Below are 17,782 nucleotides of genomic sequence, written 5' to 3'. Positions count from 1 at the left end.
ACAGATGCTGGGGACAAAGTGAGAAACAAAATGACACGGTCTGCCTCTGTGAAGCTTACATATCAGTGAGAAAGATACTATTAGCAAGTGCAGTAAGAATCACAGAGAAGCAAAGGAGGAATAAAGATCCTATGTAACAGAGGAAAGAAGTCTACTTTGGGGGAAGCATAAGAACGCCTTCCTGGAGGTAGTAACATTTAAATTAAGAATAAAAGATAAGGGCGCCTGGGTGGCACTGCGGTTAAGCGTCTGCCTTCGGCTCAGGGCGTGATCCCGGCGTTATGGGATCGAGCCCCACAGCAGGCTCCTCTGCTATGAGCCTGCTTCTTCCTCTCCCACTCCCCCTGCTTGTGCTCCCTCTCTCGCTGGCTGTCTCTATCTCTGTCGAATAAATAAATAAAATCTTAAAAAAATAAAAGAATAAAAGATAAGACTGTACTGCCCACTTCAAGAACGAAGAAACAAGTATTCCAGACAAAGAAAGTGATAAGCAGCGGCACTGAGATAAGAATGAATGCAGCCCGCTGGCGGTGATGAAAGAAGAGCATGGCTGGAAGGTGTAGGTGAAGAGTACAGGAGGGGAGAGGAGGAGGCTACCAAGGCACCAGAAGCAAATCTTGGAAGCCGTTATAAGAATATGGAACATCATCCTAAAAAGAAAGGGGAGTAACTGAAAGAGAGTAACGTGATCAGATCAGGCTGAAAGGTGGAAAATGGATGGGGGTGGCAGAAGACCAGGAGCAGTGAGATTAATGAGAAAGCCATTGCAGAATTCTAGGCAAAATTTGATGTAGTGCATGAGAACAGGAAAATATTTTAGGAGGACTCCAGTTCTGGCTCAAGCAACTGTGCAAATGGTAATATCATTTACTAAGATAGGGAACAAGAGGGGAGGCTTAAGTTTGGGGGGGAAAAAAAACCTTTAGTTTTTGATATGTTGAAGGTGCCTATGACACTGCCATCCAAGCAGAGATAATATAGAAGCAAGTGATATATGGGACTGTGGCTTGGGAAACAGATGTGGTTTATGGGTAGATTTAGGGGGAGTTAATTTTATATGAATGGAACTGAAGCCATAGAGTAAATCTGATTGCCTCAGAAAATGCATAAAATGAGAAAAGAAAATGTCAGACCCCTGAGGAAACTTAACATTTATCAATGAGATGGAGAAGAAAGAATTCACAAAAGAGACCAAGAAGGAGCACTGGCCAAAAAAGGGAGAGGTCAAGGAAAGTGTTATCCCAGAATAACAATGATGATGATTAGGACAATAATTAAGGATGTTGTTAGCTAGCATCTACTGTGAATGGGCTCTTGGGAAGACACTGTGCTCAGTGATCTGCATGTAGTCTCTCATTTAACAATTGCAACAACCTATGTGGTAAAGAACAATAGTACTGCCGTTCTACAAGTGAAGAAAACTAAGGCACAGATAATTTAATTAATTTGTTTAGGATCACATATATAACAATAACAGTGTTACAAATCAATAGAAAAGACTATTTCTAGAAGTGAACGGTCAATGTATCAAATACCCTGAAGGCAGGGAACAAATTGAGTTCATTGGGTCTAATGATGTGGACACCATTAATGGCTCCAATCAAAGCAGTTTCAGTGGAATAGCATGGATGGTTCTTCTCATTTTCTTGGACCCTATATCCAATCCATCAGCAATCCATCAGTTCTGCCATCAGCACTCTGGTCCAAACCATTATCAACTAAACTAGCCCTTAATGGTTTACCTGTTTCCATTTGGCCCCTACAATCCACTTTCCACACAGCAGCCAGACTGATTATTTTAAAATGCAAATCAGATCTTGTCACTGCCTGCTTAAAACCCGCTGATGGCTTCCATCCAGCAGAATAGTAGCTAAGCTCCTCATTATGGTCTAAAAGCCCCATATGATCTCACCCCCTTCTTTGCCCTCAACACTAACCATCCTCCCTCCTTCTCCTACCACAAAATGGTCTTCTCATTCCTTCTACAACAGGCCGTGCTGTTTCCAAACTGAGAATGACAGCCCCTAGTCTCTCCAGTTCATGCTGCATTCCCAGAGATTAGATGAGTTAGTGCCTGACATATAGCATAGGTTCAACACATATTTTTGGATGGAGAGCAGACAGAGACAGCAAGGACATAACTTGTAAAACAACTTGGTCACAGAGGATGATGGCAAGAGGAGTAGGCTTTTTGTTTATTTTACAAGATAAGAGAAATTTGAGCATGTTTAAGTAAAGGATATTACAAGATTATCCAAGACCTTGGAAAAACTTGAAAACATAATAAACTCACAATGTAAAAGAAAAAAAATTATTAGGAAATTAATCAATTTAGGAAAAAAAGTTATACAGCAAAGTTACAGTACAAAGGGATTTTACTTTCTATACTGAAGTTTTTTCTTCTGCAATTTGAGGGGTTGGGGAAAATCAGTGGTTTCCAATCACTATCAAGAACTTCTCTTTATTTAATTATTGTCCTTCATGATGGTCCTTGATTACTTTACACTGAAAGGAGGCTCTGATTAGCAATTACGTATGTCTGATTAACGAAATAATTATACCTAACCAATGCAACTCAGTTGGGAAATTCAAAGCTCAGGAAGATTAAGTGATTCATTTAAGGTCACAGAAATATTTTTTTTTAAAAAAGGATGTCATTGTCTATAAATGAAGAAACTGGTCCAAATTAGCACAAGAAATCAATGGAATCAATTCCAAACCATATACCAAAGTAAAAAAACTGAAAGATTTTAGAAGAATAATAAAGAAGATATTCTTTTTCCTTTTAATTGGGGGGGAAGCAATAATAAATCCCAGAGAATTTTTAAAAACCTGCATGAAAAAGTCATGGTCTAACTGTAAAGCAAATTAAACTGTAGTATGACTTTAAACAATGTGTGCAGGAGAACCAACTTGATGATCACACTAGGATCATTCTTTTTTGAAAGTCACAAAAACACTTTAACACCTTAAAAAGTTAAATGGGAAAAATATAATTAAAAGAAAAGACTAATAGGAGTCACAATACTGCAATGATTAGGAGCATAAACCCTGTAACCAGATTGCCAAGATTTAAATCATAGTCATACAAATTACTGAATGCCTTGCACCTCAGTCCTTAATCTCAATATATGAGTTCTTGTGATAATACACTACCTCTTTGATTAAGTTGCCATGAGCATTAAATAAGCTAATATATGTGAACAGTACTTAATCTAGCAGCTGGCACAAATGGTAAAAAGACTAGTAACATCTGTATGTGAGTATTTGCCATTATTGTATTATCACTACCATTATTATTACTATTATTCACTACATGGATGGTGAAGCTTAGAAGCAATGGGGAAAAAAACAGATTTGACTCCATAGAAAAACATAAGCACCCTGAAGGATAAATGTGAAAGGAGCAGAAATAAATAAAAAGTAGAAAAACATACAGATGATAAAAGAAATGTTAATCTTTTAAAAATGAGTTACACACACCAATATGGATAACACAAATACAATGCGATGGGGGAAAAAAGCAAGTCACAGAAGTTACACAGCAGATGACACCATTAATACAGAGTTCCAAATCATGCAAAGGTAAGTAATAAAATATGTAGAGATAGATACATCTTAAAACTTAAAAAAAAAAGCAAGAGTGGGAAAAAAAGCAAGAGTGCATTAGTTATCATTTGTGTTAAGTGATTATCACAAAATGCGTGACTGGGTACTCTGAGCAGAGGCAGGTGTAAATGAAGGTCACACAGGCAACTTTAATATTCCACTTCCGAAGCTGAGTAGGGATACCTAAATTTTTAAAAATCACTCTTTATGTCTTATATATAGATGTTATATATTCTTTTTGTGCATGTGAAATATTTATTTTTAAAAAAGGGCAAAAACTTTACATTATAAAGGCAAGAGAAGATTTTTTCCTGTCTAATCAGTAAAGTTTTTTTTCTTTAAAGCTCAATGGAGAAGATTTTCTTCTTTAATGATAAGAGCAAATTAACTAGCTTTAAAAATTAAATATATTTCTAGGATGATCAAAAGCAAATTCTACTAGCAGGGTACCCTGATTAAAAGAGCGCTATTCCCATCTCAGATACAGCATCAAGCCCAAATAAGCAAGCAATTCTTAGCTATACGTTTAGATCAGCCAATATAGTTTCTAGTGCTTAATGCCATTACTTCAAATGGGATAAGTAATATGATGTTTCTAACCTCTAGATAAATCTATCCTCTAAATAAATACTGGATCTTTAAAAGGGTTATAGAACTTTGCTTATGGATCAAATTACTGCACACATTAGGCTACAAAGTTCAAACGTAAGATCTTAGTCACAGAATAACATTTATACTTAGTTCCACAAAATAGACAACTTGAACCAAACATAACAAGAGAAGACAACTTTGTATAATTTATTAATTATGTCCCCTCCATTAAAAATTATGAAAGCTACTTAGAGACTTGTAGACAGCCCAGAGACTATAGAATCCTAAAGTAAAAACAACATCGGTATTACTCAGTCCAGCTGGTTCAGTTTGTTGATGTGAAAACAGGCATAGAGAGTGTAAATGCCTCATGGGGGAACAGGGCCAGGAAAACCCAGTCTTTCAATTTGCTATCCAGTGTTCTTTTCATCGCACTACACTGACTCCTTTGCAACATGAACTTATACACAAGGATGCAAATATACTAATGAGTCTGCAATTTTTCCACTGGCTCTGCAAATTGGTAAACATCCCCTACCTTCGACCATGCTCTTCCTGGCTCCCTACCATGAGTAACTAGACGGAAGATCCCCCATCAAGATACCGGGAAGCAGTATAGTGTATGCACCTCTTCACTCTCAGTTACTGTGCATCCCACCTAGCAGACTGTGTGCAGGGAGATAGGGCCCTACCTTTCTTTCCTCATGCACCAGTAATCTAAGATAAACTACCCACCTGTAATAGTCATCTTAGATCTCTCCCAACCCCAGCCACGTCCAGATTCTCTGACAATCAAACACAATATAAACAAGAGAAATGAAAGAACATAAAATTCAGGACTCTCTGATTTATTCAAAAGCTGTCCTGATATTTTTTAAAGACTCTAAATGTCGTACAGGCTTATTTCCAGTGTTGCCTTAAATTTAACATACGTACTGAGGGATCAGTTGGTTTTGTTTTGTTTGCAGGATTTTTTTTTTTCCTTTAAAGAAAATAAACCAACCGGAGAAACCATAAAGATTCATTGTGTAATTTATTGTAACAGAAAATAGTTATGCCATAACAGAGACTGCTGTAGGTATGTACACACATGCAACTCACCTACTATATTTCATCCCAAAAAACAAGAGTATGGCCCTAAAAATAATGCTCATATACCTGAAAACAGTTTTTAAGAAGTATTCATACACTAATCCCTGAGACTGCTTAACAGCCCAGTCTTAGCATAAAGTACGTTGCCTGGCATTAAACAGGCAACTGCTGTTCCTAGACGATGTTGAGAAGGAACTTTCTTGTCATTCCAAAATTTCAACCGTGGCTCAGATTTTCAAACAAAACTCTCCTCCACATTCTAAAGTGAGATGACAATGAGCCACTGAGAGGTGAGACCGGAACATCCCTGGAGCATACACAAAGCAAGAAATCAAGCTGTCTATAGACTCCACAAGCCATAATTTCCACATATGTGTACCTTCTGAATGTGCGAATGCTTTTATTTTAAAAAAAACTCATTTAAAGTTTTTATAGTGGCTTTTTGCTATTATGTATTTTCTCAGTCAACAGCTATTAAAAGCAGAACTACTAGCATATGGGAGGGTTCCTTTTATAATCAAGTTAGAAATTATTCTTAATACTCCATACTGAACATAAATATACCATTTCAGACAAATGTTATGAAGTGTGTACCCTTCTCAGAAACAGAATCGGGGTACCCCGTTGATCAGGAAGCTAGGCCCTGAGAGCACACATTTCCTATACCAGCACCATTTCTCTATTTCACCTGCAGTCCCCTCCATATTTTACAAACCTCTACAGTCTATACAAATAAAGCCCTCTTAATGAACTAAATTCCCTCTGCTTCCTTCAGAAAGACAGGTATCAAGAAATTGTCTTGGGGCACCTGGGTGGCACAGCGGTTAAGCGTCTGCCTTCAGCTCAGGGCGTGATCCTGGCGTTATGGGATCGAGCCCCACATCAGGCTTCTCTACTATGAGCCTGCTTCTTCCTCTCCCACTCCCCCTGCTGTGTTCCTTCTCTTGCTGGCTGTCTCCATCTCTGTCGAATAAATAAATAAAATCTTAAAAAAAAAAAAAAAGAAATTGTCTTGTGAGGTGCCTGGATGGCTTAGTTGTTAAGCGTCTGCCTTGGGCTCAGGGCATGACCCCAGCGTCCTGGGATTGAGCCCTGCATCGGGCTCCCTGCTCCACTGGGAGTCTGCTTCTTCCTCTCCCACTCCCCCTGCTTGTGTTCCCTCTCTCACTGGCTGTCTCTCTCTCTCTGTCAAATAAATAAATAAAATATTTTAAAAAAAGAAAAAGAAATTGTCTTGTGGTTTCCTGATAAACAGCATTCAGCTGGGTTACACGGTCACACAAATGCCAGGTAACAATGCTGTTCCAGGCTACCATGGCCCAGAGTCACAGATCAAGGTGTGGTGGCCTAGGTGGCAAACTCAAGTGTTCCGAGAACCTTACAGGAAATGCTTGAAGAGGTAAGAAAAACAAGGCATTCCATAAGAAAGGGGCAGGGATATGATTTATTATAAATTTTTAATTATAGATTAGGAAATCGTCAACAATTGTTTTGTGGATAAGAGCTTGACCATGGCAATAAAAAGTACCCATAGAGGACCAGGAAAAAGACAAAGAAAAAAAAAAAGCTAACGGGCACTTCATCTGGTGGGAATCACATTGGCTTCACATTCTTGGGGAAGGTAAAGGGAGGAATGAGGAGGAGACAATAAAATGTGTGATCAAAGCTAAATGAACCACTTGCAGAAAGCTCAGAGTACAGAGAAAAGCAAGGTTTTGTGATGAGGAAGACATTTAAGGTGTTAGTCCTTTATCTTAAGAAAGATAAGCCACGGAAGAGGTTAAGACGGGAAGTAGCAGCAATGATTCCGCAGTTTGGGAAGGTCTTTCTGGCTGCAGGATCCTTTGCTCAAGCCTTCCCGCGTACCATTCATGGAGTGAGTGCATGTGGATTCCCCTAAAGAAGGAACACTCCTGGAAGGAAGGCCATACACTGACAGGGCAGCGCTTAAAGCCAGAAGCAGCTGCATCTTCTTGCGGATGAAGTTTTTCCTGTGCCCTTCCTCTTCTCCAGTCAACAAATATTTTCTTTTCCCCTTTATTTTTAGTCTTCCTTACTCATACGTGTTTTATCTCCAGCCCCGATCTCTCCAAGTCACAGCCTCACATTTCTGACTCAGTTACACATCTATCTTCACATGAATGTTCTACCAGCACCTCAAATGCAATAGAACTAAACCGAACTCATTTTTTACCCCCACCCACAAACCTGCTGAGTGCACATTCTCACAATCGCCCCAAGCTTAACATCTTTCCATTATCTTTTAGTCATTCCTCTCTTTCCCCATCTCCAATTAATTGTCCGGTCTACGCCAGCAACATTTCTTGAATCCCATCACCACCACCCCAGCTCAGGTCTTCATTCCCTAAGAAAATCTCCTATAACCTTTCTTTATTAATCCAATGGTTTCTTTCCTGATTCAATTCATCCTCTGAATTATTAGATAATGTATCTTATAATCCTACTCTGATTTTGAGGACTCAAAAAACTTCAATCTCATAGCTTACTAACCCAGTCCAAATTTTCTAGCCTAGTATTAAAACCCTCCTTTGTTCTAGGCCAAACCTAATTTTCAATTTTTATACTTTATCTTCCCACTACTCCCCTTCATATATGCTCCAATGTTTTCTTATGCCTGCCCTCTCTAATCTGGTAAATATTGGGTGTTCAGTACAAATCGATTTCCTTCCACATCAGTTTGCTATACTCTCCTTCCCCACCCAATTCAGTTTGCAGGAAAAGAGCCTATTGTTCTATATATTTGATCATCACATAGGAAATTAGAATATCATGGAAAAGCCTGTAACATCTAAAAAACCAACAAGGGACTGAGAAAGAAGAGCAATATGACTGAGCTCTGACATCCGAAGAAGGCAGTGACAAGCAGGATCCCATACAAGCTTCCGAACATTTGAAAAAGCTGGAAAAAGCTGGAAAAAGCTGGAATCATTATGCCTGGGATGATGAGTGCTAACAGCTTATCTGAATTCTTCTAGATGATTCACTGGTCTAACAGAACTTATAGTTTAGGGAAGAAGATAGTACTTATGGACTTGATAATGTAAGATGGTAAAATAAGGCTGCAATCAAGATACAAAATGTCTTGGAAACACAAGGAAATGACAAATTCTAAGAGGTGAAGAAAGCTTTGCAAAAGGCCATGAGATGGAGGCCTGAAGGACAGGTTAGGAGAGAAAAACAATCCAGGCAGTGGAAGCAGTGTAAAGGAAAGGGAGAGATGGAAAATGCTAGACATGGGTGAGAAACAGGAAAATAACTAAGGAACTCCCTCAATGATTCCTATTTTTGAATGTCTCTAATTATCACTTAAATAGTTTTAATGAATTCACCCTTAAGAGCTATTTGAGCCCAGCATTTTAATTCAGTAAATTCCTGAAAATATGCAGACGATTATCTGCAGGATGGATCAGCCGTTATTAAACAGGATTTTCAAAAGTCAGGGGGATCCCAGGCTACTTTGTGATTCCTAAATGCAGTGCTACCCTCCACCCACTCCCCAAAGGCTCCTCTTCGGCATTGCTGCCTCAGTATCCCTCAGGATCCCACTGAAGGTGGCATGCTCTTTCCCACACACTGAAATCAAGAGAAAATTATACCTTTTAAGGACTAATAATCCCATAATACAAAATGTAAAAATGAAAAATCAGATCACATAAATGTCTGCAGTACACACTACAAAGAACTCTAGAATTAGAAGAGACCTTAGGGAAAATCCTGTCTATAGGACCCAAACTGTGTCTATAAGGTTCTTTCTCTCAGGAATTCAGAATCAAGCCTCAAAGATTAGTCCTTCCCTGTGAACCGAGGGGCATGTAAATACTCAGGAGCTGCTGGGCATTCATATTCAACAATGAACACAGGAAAGCAGAAAAAAATTTGGTCAGCAAAGAAAGGACAATGAAGCAAAGAAAGGCAAAAAGTAGAGACAGGGAAAGTTCCAGGTTTTCCAGTCTCTGGTCCCTAATATGGTCTGTCTGCATTTAGCTTCCATCAAATTCCTTTCTTACGTTTTCCTAAAACCAGTTCAAGTTCGTTTCTGTTACTTGCAACAGAAGCTTAAGTGAGGCAATAACCAAATCCTCCATGAAGTCAGTTGGTTGATTTATTACTGGCCTACCTTTCCTATAATTTCTTTTCCCTTTCTTTGCATTTCCTTAAAAGCCATAAAGATGACTTTGGTATGCTATAGAGAAAATATGTGAACACGGACCATGCTGAGCATTTTAAATGAAAAACTGTGCCCAGAAAGGAGAAAATATGGGAATATTCAAAGTAAAGCCTTGAGATATCTGTATGGCAATCGCAGAGGCTAACAAACGGCAAATTAAATAGCAATGATTATCCTATCCAAACTCAATTTAATTCTGAGTAAACCAGATGGGTAGATCCAAGTATGATCAATAGGACATTTTGTAGGAATGGAGGGCATTTCATCTGGAATGCCCCCACACAGCCACAGCCTCCCAACCACAGAAAGATCTGGGTGCTCTACAGTGGTATCCCTAATCCAGACACAAATTCCAAAACTGAATACCAAACCATTTTAGGGCCTGGGCTTAACTGCCCCAAACAGCAGTTAGACATTTACCCTACGACATAACCAGCACTTTCTGCTATCAGATGAGGGGAAGAGAAAGTAACAGAAGCTTAATATCATGGAACTCTGTCAACGTGTGTGTATCTGTGTACGTGTGCCAGATATCAAGATGTTCCACAAGCTGGATCCACACTAATCAGATCTGGCCACAAGTAGACCAGTTTAACATGTATAACAAGTCAGAGTTGACAATCAGAAGTTTGAATCAACGTAGTGTGGGTAGCTCTGCAGGATTATATCAACAAAAACAATATTACAGCATCCTGGAGTTCGAAGGGACATGGAGTCTATGTCCAACTTCATCACCTTACAGAGAAGGAAGCTAAACATCTGAACCAAATTCATCAACCAAATCCCCAACTATAATACGTAACACAGGCGAGATAAAATCAAAGAACTGTGACCAGATAATAGAACGAAAAAAGCATTATTTCCTAAAGCTCCTCTTTAATGGTTGAAATTTTATTTTTAACTTAAAAAGGATAAATGTGTTAGAAAATGTAGGAAAAAAATCTATGAAACTACTGTTAGGTTCCTTTTTGGGATATTCTTGTTACTTGAGTTTAGCAAAATAGTAAAGATTTCTTATGTAATGTGTTAACATTTTAGTTAAGATATTAGAATAAGCACCTTTAAAAACCAAAAAACTGTGAGTTGATTCAAAACATAAATGATGCTGTATGCTTGCAACCTTGGCAGATAGGCAGTTTAGGCACTGTGACAAAATTCTATATGGCAGAGAACTATGTATTTTAATATAAAAAAATTCCAGAGGTTCACATAAGGCCCTAATAAAAGTCATCAGAAATTAGACTTATATGTCAGCTAGGACCAAAATTAAAAGAATGAATGTTTAAATGATCCAAATATAAACTTGGTGTTCAAAATTGCTGGCAAGGGGCCACAGTACAGCGGATTTTGGTCTTCAAGGGCTGCTTTACCACAAGTATTAGGTAAGTCAACATATCACTGAGGAAAAAAAAAAATATGTATATATTCCCTGGCAGTACAATCCACTCTTTATTGTGCAGCAGTATTTTCTAGAAGACCAATAATAAAATATGCAGTCAGAACCTCTGTATTTCTCAAGAAGTACTATTAAAGTTACTCCTAAAATATGAATCCATAAAAAGTAGGTCTTTCTGAAAAACAGTTCTAGTCAGAAGCAAACATGAAATTGAGATCATTACTTAAATTAATATTTATAAACTGCACATTTACTAAGTTAAACATTTAAAAAATCTCCCATTAATCTAAATTGGCGATTTTATGTTACATGCCTCCTGGAGATTTTTTTATAGACCAACTATCTTTTAAAATCTGTTTTGCCACCAATGATGCAAACGGAAATATGAGTTCTGAATATAATCTATGCTTAACAGAATCAGCTTTCAACTAATTTGTAAGTCCCAATTGCGAACCACATCTTATGCTGACAGTTCAATCTACTAGTGGCAAAAACAAAAACAAACTAAAATTTCCTAATCTCAACTGAGGAAGTATAATTTCCATTCCAGAAAAAAATTAAGAACTGAGAAGCTCCGATGATTAGTAAGTTAGATACTCATCACAAATGTCAAAGTTCATGCAATTTCACATTTACCTTAAACTCTAACATTTGTAATTTCAAATAATTACTTTTTATTATAACCTTATTAAAAAAATCTTCCCTGATATTTTCCACATGATTTAAAGAAAGTGATCTTTAAAACTCATCCTCTTAAGACTTCAGAATTACCATAATTATAGTCCTAAACCAAGGAAGGCAGGAATGGTATCTTCCGTTCACATAGTTTGACTTTAAATAGTCCAGTGTAAAACTTAAAAAACAGACACGGGTGCTTTTTTCCGCTCAAAGACAAAACAAAACTGGTACCTGGCAAACTCGGGGTTTTGTTCGGTTTTGGCCTATTAAATACCAGCGGGGCCCGCGGGAGCCTGAGCCTCAGCCCCCCGCGCGGACGACGCGGCGGACGCGCGACCGTGCNGGACGCGCGGGGAGGCGCGGGCCTGGCCGGCGCATTCCCACGCACCCCGGCCCGTTATCCGAGCGGGCACTTCGGCGGGGGCCCCCGCTGCCTGTCCCGCGCCCTCCCGAAGCCGGCGCGGCGGCCCTCCCCCGCCTCCTGCGGGCTGCCCCGCCAAGCCCCTCCCCGGGGCCCCGCGTCGGGCGAGAGCGTCCCTCCGGCTCAGGTTCGCTCCGGGGACGGGATAAGGTGTCAGCGAGGCGGCCAGACGCCTCCCGTAGGCGGGGGCGAAGCCAGCCTGACCTCCTTCCGTCCGCCCCCCACCGCCCGCGCGGGACGCTCCCCTTCAGCGCCCCTCCCCGGCTCGGGAAAGGAAGGGGGCGTCCCCGCAGGAGGCTGAAGGGGGCGCAGCCGGCGCTCAGAGGGGATCCGGGGTCTGGGTCACACCTCAACTCGGCAGGGTTGGGGTTTGAGAGGGGAGGGGAGGCGAGGCGGGGAGGAAGCCTAAACTTACCTGACTGCGCGTCTCCCCGCGCCACGACCGTGGCGAGCCAGAGGCAGAGGCAGAGCGAGAGGGGGCGCGGGAGGGTCCGCCGCGGGCTCATGGAAGGGTTAGGGAGCCGCCGCCGCCGTCCGAGCCTCCCTCCCTCCCTCCCTCCCAGGCTCCGGGCGACGGACGGGGCGGCGGGAGGCATGACGGGAAATTCCTGGGCACGGGCAGCCGAGTCCAAATATGAGCATGGGAGACGAGCGAGGGAGGACCGCGGAGCGCGCCCGCCGCGGACGGGGCCCGCTGCCCGACCTCGGCGGCCGCCAACTCCCTCCTCCTCCGAATCTTCTTCCTGCACAGCCGCCGCGAGGCTGCGGGCCGCGAGCGCGAGCAGGTGGGATATCTCTGCCGGGGATCATCCCTGTCCAGGGCTGAGGCCCAGGAGCAGAGCCGACCCACCCAGGTCCCACCTGAGACCCCTGACCCGGGTAGAAAAGAGAGAAAGAACCACCAGGAGCCCGGAGACGGCGAGCCAAGGACCCGAGAGAAGATGCCTAAGGGGTTTAGAGAGACTCCCGCGCTGCCCCTAACCACTTGAGAGCTTTGCTCGTGAGAGGATACAAAGATCTGGCGAATACTTCTGTTAAGTGTGGGAGGGTGAGGCTGGAGCGGCGCCGCCAGTTCTGCACATTCAGGTGAGCCACCCAATACACAACGAACAGGCATTAGAAGACACAAAACCACCCTCCTGCGTTCCAGGGGACTTGAGACAGGCTGCGTGACAACGGTTTTCCTAATAGTTAAGTGCTGATGTTGAGACCAGTTGTTCTTTCCACCACCAACCTCTGTTCCTCCCCTTACACTAGTTTTGTATTTGTTGTAGCTTGTCTAAAAGGCAAGGTTGAGATTTATTCAAAAGGTGCTACCGCTGATGGCCAAAATGTCAGTCCCAGATGTTTAATTACAGGCCCAAGCCGCTAGTTCCCTGCCTTTTCTTTGGCACTGATAACTCCTCCAGTAATCAAGTCCAAATGACCCTTAGCTTTTCAAGACAACGTAATTACGTCTTCATTACTATAATTTATTATTTTTTAATTCACACTAACACGACAGGCCCTGGAGATGCAAGATGTTATATAATTACTTAGGAATATTTTAAGATGCTACAAAAATGATTTATTGATGCAAAATTCTTAAGGGATAAATGCCAAACAGATTTAGAGCATGGATTATTCTAATATGAACTAAAGTGTGGTGATTTGTACATCACACTACTTGTTTGAAAATGCTGATTTGAAAATCAGAAACTTCAAAACAGATTTAATTCTAGCAAATTATTAAGGCCCATATGCCAAAAACCACTCCATTTGCAAGTAGCTCCCCTTAAATCATCTGGTACTGAGAAACACCACAACCCATGAATTACTCCTGGCGACTGGGCAGATTTCACCCTTAACATACTAGCAGTGATAACGGGGCTAAGGGCAGATGACCTAAGTAAACTAAGGGTAAATAAACTGTAATACAGTAGATAAGGGATTTAAAAGACACATGGTATGGGGCGCCTGGGTGGCGCAGTTGTTAAGCGTCTGCCTTTGGCTCAGAGCATGATCCCGGCATTCTAGGATCGAGTCCCACATCAGGCTCCTCCGCTATGAGCCTGCTTCTTCCTCTCCCACTCCCCCTGCTTCTGTTCCCTCTCTTGCTGGTTGGCTGTCTCTGTCAAATAAATAAATAAAATCTTAAAAAAAAAAAAAAAAGACACATGGTATTATTCAATTTAGGTACCTAGAAGCTGGGCAGTGGGAGGGGAATACTCAGGAAAACAATTGAATATTCACTCCCTTTTCTCTTTTTTTGTATATTTAACTGGGTATTACATAAGCATCTGTTTTTCCTTTTCTTTTTAAGATTTATTTATTTTTATTTGAGAGACAGAGCACTCGAGCCAGGAGGAGGGGGAGAGGGAGAGAGAGAGAGAGAATCTCAAGCCAACTCACCACTGAGCTTGCAGCCCAACGCAGGTTTCTATCCCAGGACCCTGAGATCATGACCTGAGCCAAAACCAAGAGTTGGACGCTGAACTGACTGAGCCACCCAGGCACCCCAAGCTCTGTTTTCCTTAATTTCCTTACAACATCTAACATAGTTCTTTGCCCATAGTCTAACAGGTTGTTTAAAAACAAAAGGAAGTGAACACAGTAATTTGTGAACTGATATATAGCAGCTATGAGCTAAGTGTAGAGAAAAGCTTGTTCCAAAGGATCGTAATAATTAGAGCTGTATTTAAATTTTAGTTGACGTTATATACAAAAACATAAAATTATAAACAACGCATTATCCTACAACCTAATTCGTATTAATATAAGTGGAGAGTTAAGTAATTGTATCGATTCTGCTGACCTGACAGCAAAACCAGCAGCTGGTTTTTGTTTGGGTTTTTGTTTTTGTTTTAGGACTATTTATTTGACGGGGGAGGAGTAGAGGGAGAGGAACACCAGACTCTGCACTGAGCGTGGAGCCTGAGGGCATGCCCCATCGATCCCATGACCTAGAGATCATGACTGCAGCAGAAACTAAGAGTGGGCCCCTCCACTGATCCAGCCACCCAGGCACCCCATCCACCAGATGTTTTCAAGGCTTCAATAAGCATGTTAAAGAGAGGAGAAAAGAGCTAAAGTTACTTGAGTGCATAACAAGTGCCAGACACTGTGCTAGAATTTTTACACATGGTACTTCATTAATCCTTACAAATATCTCTGAACTTACTATCCTTTATCCTTACTCTACAGCTAAGGAGACTAAGGCATAGATAAATTATGTTACCAGGAAGGGGTGAAGGAGTATTGGAAATCAAACTTCATTCCAAAATCATATATACTCTTTTTACTGTACAAATCTGTCCCATTTTCCCTACATTAAAAAAAAAAAAAGAACTCAAAAACTGTATTCACTGGGCTCTTGTGGTTTTAAGTAACTGGTTTGCACTCAAGTTACCTCAAGTAATAGGGGTAAAGAATACATGTGGAAATAAGACCAGAGACTTAACTGGCTTGTCAGGTCATCCTTTGTGGGCCTGGGAGGTGGAGGTTGTGCCTTTGATAAGTACCAGGAACAGGAAAGGTACTACCCTCTGACCACATTCCTATGAGCTTTGTAATTTAACCACTGATATTTAAATCACATATTTCACAATGTTTTCTCTAATGTCTTTTTATTATAATGTTACTATCTTAATCATTACCTTAAACATTGTTTGTTTTTAAGACAAAGGACCAAGAAGAGGTAACCGCTTCTCCTGCTCCCTATATACCATCCCCTCCCCCACCCAGTGGTGTGCCAGTAAAATTTTAACAACCACATCTGGAGGAGGGAGACCTCAATTGTAACAAAAACCAATTGATGTGGTGTCGATACTCCCACCAACCTGAGGCGGAGTGGGGAAGAGCTGCACGCAACCAGCTCTCGGGCCTGTGAGAGCCAGCCCTAGCATACCACTGCCCCAACTCCTCCATAATTCAAGTTGCACAACCATAGCTCTTTCCACTTGCTGCCAGTTCTCTGTCTACAGTTCATGATCAGATGCCCCAGAGGGGAGAATCTGATTCTATCGCCATTGTCCTTTTAGGGGAAAGTTCTTACTTGAGGCAATTTCAGAAGCCACTGGGCAGCCCACAGATTGGTTACCTCTGAGCCAGGTGTCCTCTCCTACTCCAGCTGTGACTAGTATGTAAGGCTAACATGCTATACAACAGCACCAATGCTGAAGAAACAGACTGTGTTGCTACCTTCTTAGGGGGCTGTGGTTGGGGCAACCTCTTTTAAAAGGAGGCTGTAAGCAGGACAGGCTTTCAAGCCGTAATCTCTCCAGCATCTGTGCTCAGCTCTTCAATAAGATCTCAGCCGCTACACAAAGCTTTGGGGCAGTGTCTACTCTACATACCCCAAGGAACCACTGGGTGGACGCCAAGAACTGCAAACAGGAGAATGGATCAGGACTAGATCGTACTCGAAAGCCCCCAGTCAGGGTGAGAAACCCTAAATTAGTACTTAAATTCAGTGAACATTTATCAAGCACCATTATTTTTTTATTTTTTTTAAAGATTTTATTTATTTATTTGAAGAGATAGAGACAGCCAGCGAAAGAGGGAACATAAGCAGGGGGAGTGGGAGAGGAAGAAGCAGGCTCATAGCAGAGGAGCCCGATGTGGGGCTCGATCCCATAACGCAGGGATCACGCCCTGAGCCGAAGGCAGACGCTTAGCCGCTGTGCCACCCAGGCGCCCCTCAAGCACCATTATTTTAAACCAATAATGGTTGGTCAGAGAGTAAGGGAATTTCCTTGTAGGGGATGTAATAGACTCTCCAGGAGAAAGTTTTTCCAAACTACACTCAATCCAAACTCCCTAAATTCTGCTTTCCTCCCCTGGGAAATAGAATGGTGTGACTCACCCGAGCTGAGAACTTTTATACTGGTGGAAGCATGCCCCTTGCTTCAGTGTGCAACCCTGGCTGTGTTGGGCTTTCTGGGAAATGCTATGTTGCTTTCCAAAATGGTGCCTCCCTACAGGATTTTCTGCAGTAGTCTTACCTCTGCCTAAATGACACCCTGAGAGCTGCCATTAGAACCTAATCTCAAAATCAGATAAGTTCCACTCACTTGTGAGGGACCTGGGCTTTGGCATCAGACAGATCTAAATTCAAGCATGGCCTCCACCATTAAAACTCATGGGACAATAGGCAAGGTACTTAATTACTCTAAGTTTTGATATTCTTCCTTCTCTGTAGAATGAAAAAATAAAGATACCTACCACTCATGATGCTTAGCGCTTAGTCCCATGCTAGCTAATGGTAAGTCCTTAAAAAATATCAATATAATACTAACTTTTATCATCACTTACCAACTTCAATCACCACAGTCACTCTTTGCCTTTAAGCTTTATCTGATATGATTTCCTGTCTGAAATGACTCATGGTTTCTCTTCACAGCTCAGAGTCCTACATTTGTATTCATAATCACCTCTTAAGGAAGTCTATTCAGATTTAGTCAATTCTTTTTTTTTTATTTAAAGATTTTATTTATGTGACAGAGAGACAGCCAGCGAGAGAGGGAACACAAGCAGGGGGAGTGGGAGAGGAAGAAGCAGGTTCCCAGCGGAGGAGCCCGATGTGGGACTCGATGCCGAATCACCGGGATCACGCCCTGAGCCGAAGGCAGAAGCTTAACGACTGCGCTACCCAGGCGCCCCAGATTTAGCTAATTCTTTCAACGCATGTTTTCTTCAAATACTTTTTATATTTATATCCAGGTTTAGTAATAATAAATGCTTTCAAATGTTTTTAAGTCTTCACTTCCTCAAAGTAATCATATTAGAAGGCTACACACACTTATGAATCATTACTCAAACTACTTCG

At 41.4% G+C, this 17,782-nt stretch overlaps 1 protein-coding gene across 3 annotated transcripts in view; it reads right to left on the bottom strand.

Moving 5' to 3' along the window:
• MSRB3 (methionine sulfoxide reductase B3) overlaps window positions 1-12,786 on the bottom strand; it is a 176,128-nt gene extending 163,342 nt beyond the window's left edge. The window contains exon 1 of one of the 3 annotated variants that reach the window (XM_019800509.2): window positions 12,392-12,786. In XM_019800509.2, the coding sequence (XP_019656068.2) occupies window positions 12,392-12,572 (181 nt within the window). In that variant the 5' untranslated portion in view covers window positions 12,573-12,786. Of the gene's footprint in view, window positions 1-11,786; window positions 11,885-12,391 lie in introns of those variants that run through there. The other 2 variants (XM_011225976.3, XM_011225977.3) reach the window with 2 other exon arrangements.
• Between the last annotated feature and the right edge of the window lie 4,996 nt (window positions 12,787-17,782).

Source organism: Ailuropoda melanoleuca, chromosome 15, assembly GCF_002007445.2.
Source record: "Ailuropoda melanoleuca isolate Jingjing chromosome 15, ASM200744v2, whole genome shotgun sequence".
NCBI lineage: Eukaryota > Metazoa > Chordata > Mammalia > Carnivora > Ursidae > Ailuropoda > Ailuropoda melanoleuca.
The sequence above is the reverse complement of the archived record's forward strand: the minus strand, read 5'-3'. Positions and strand labels throughout refer to the sequence as shown.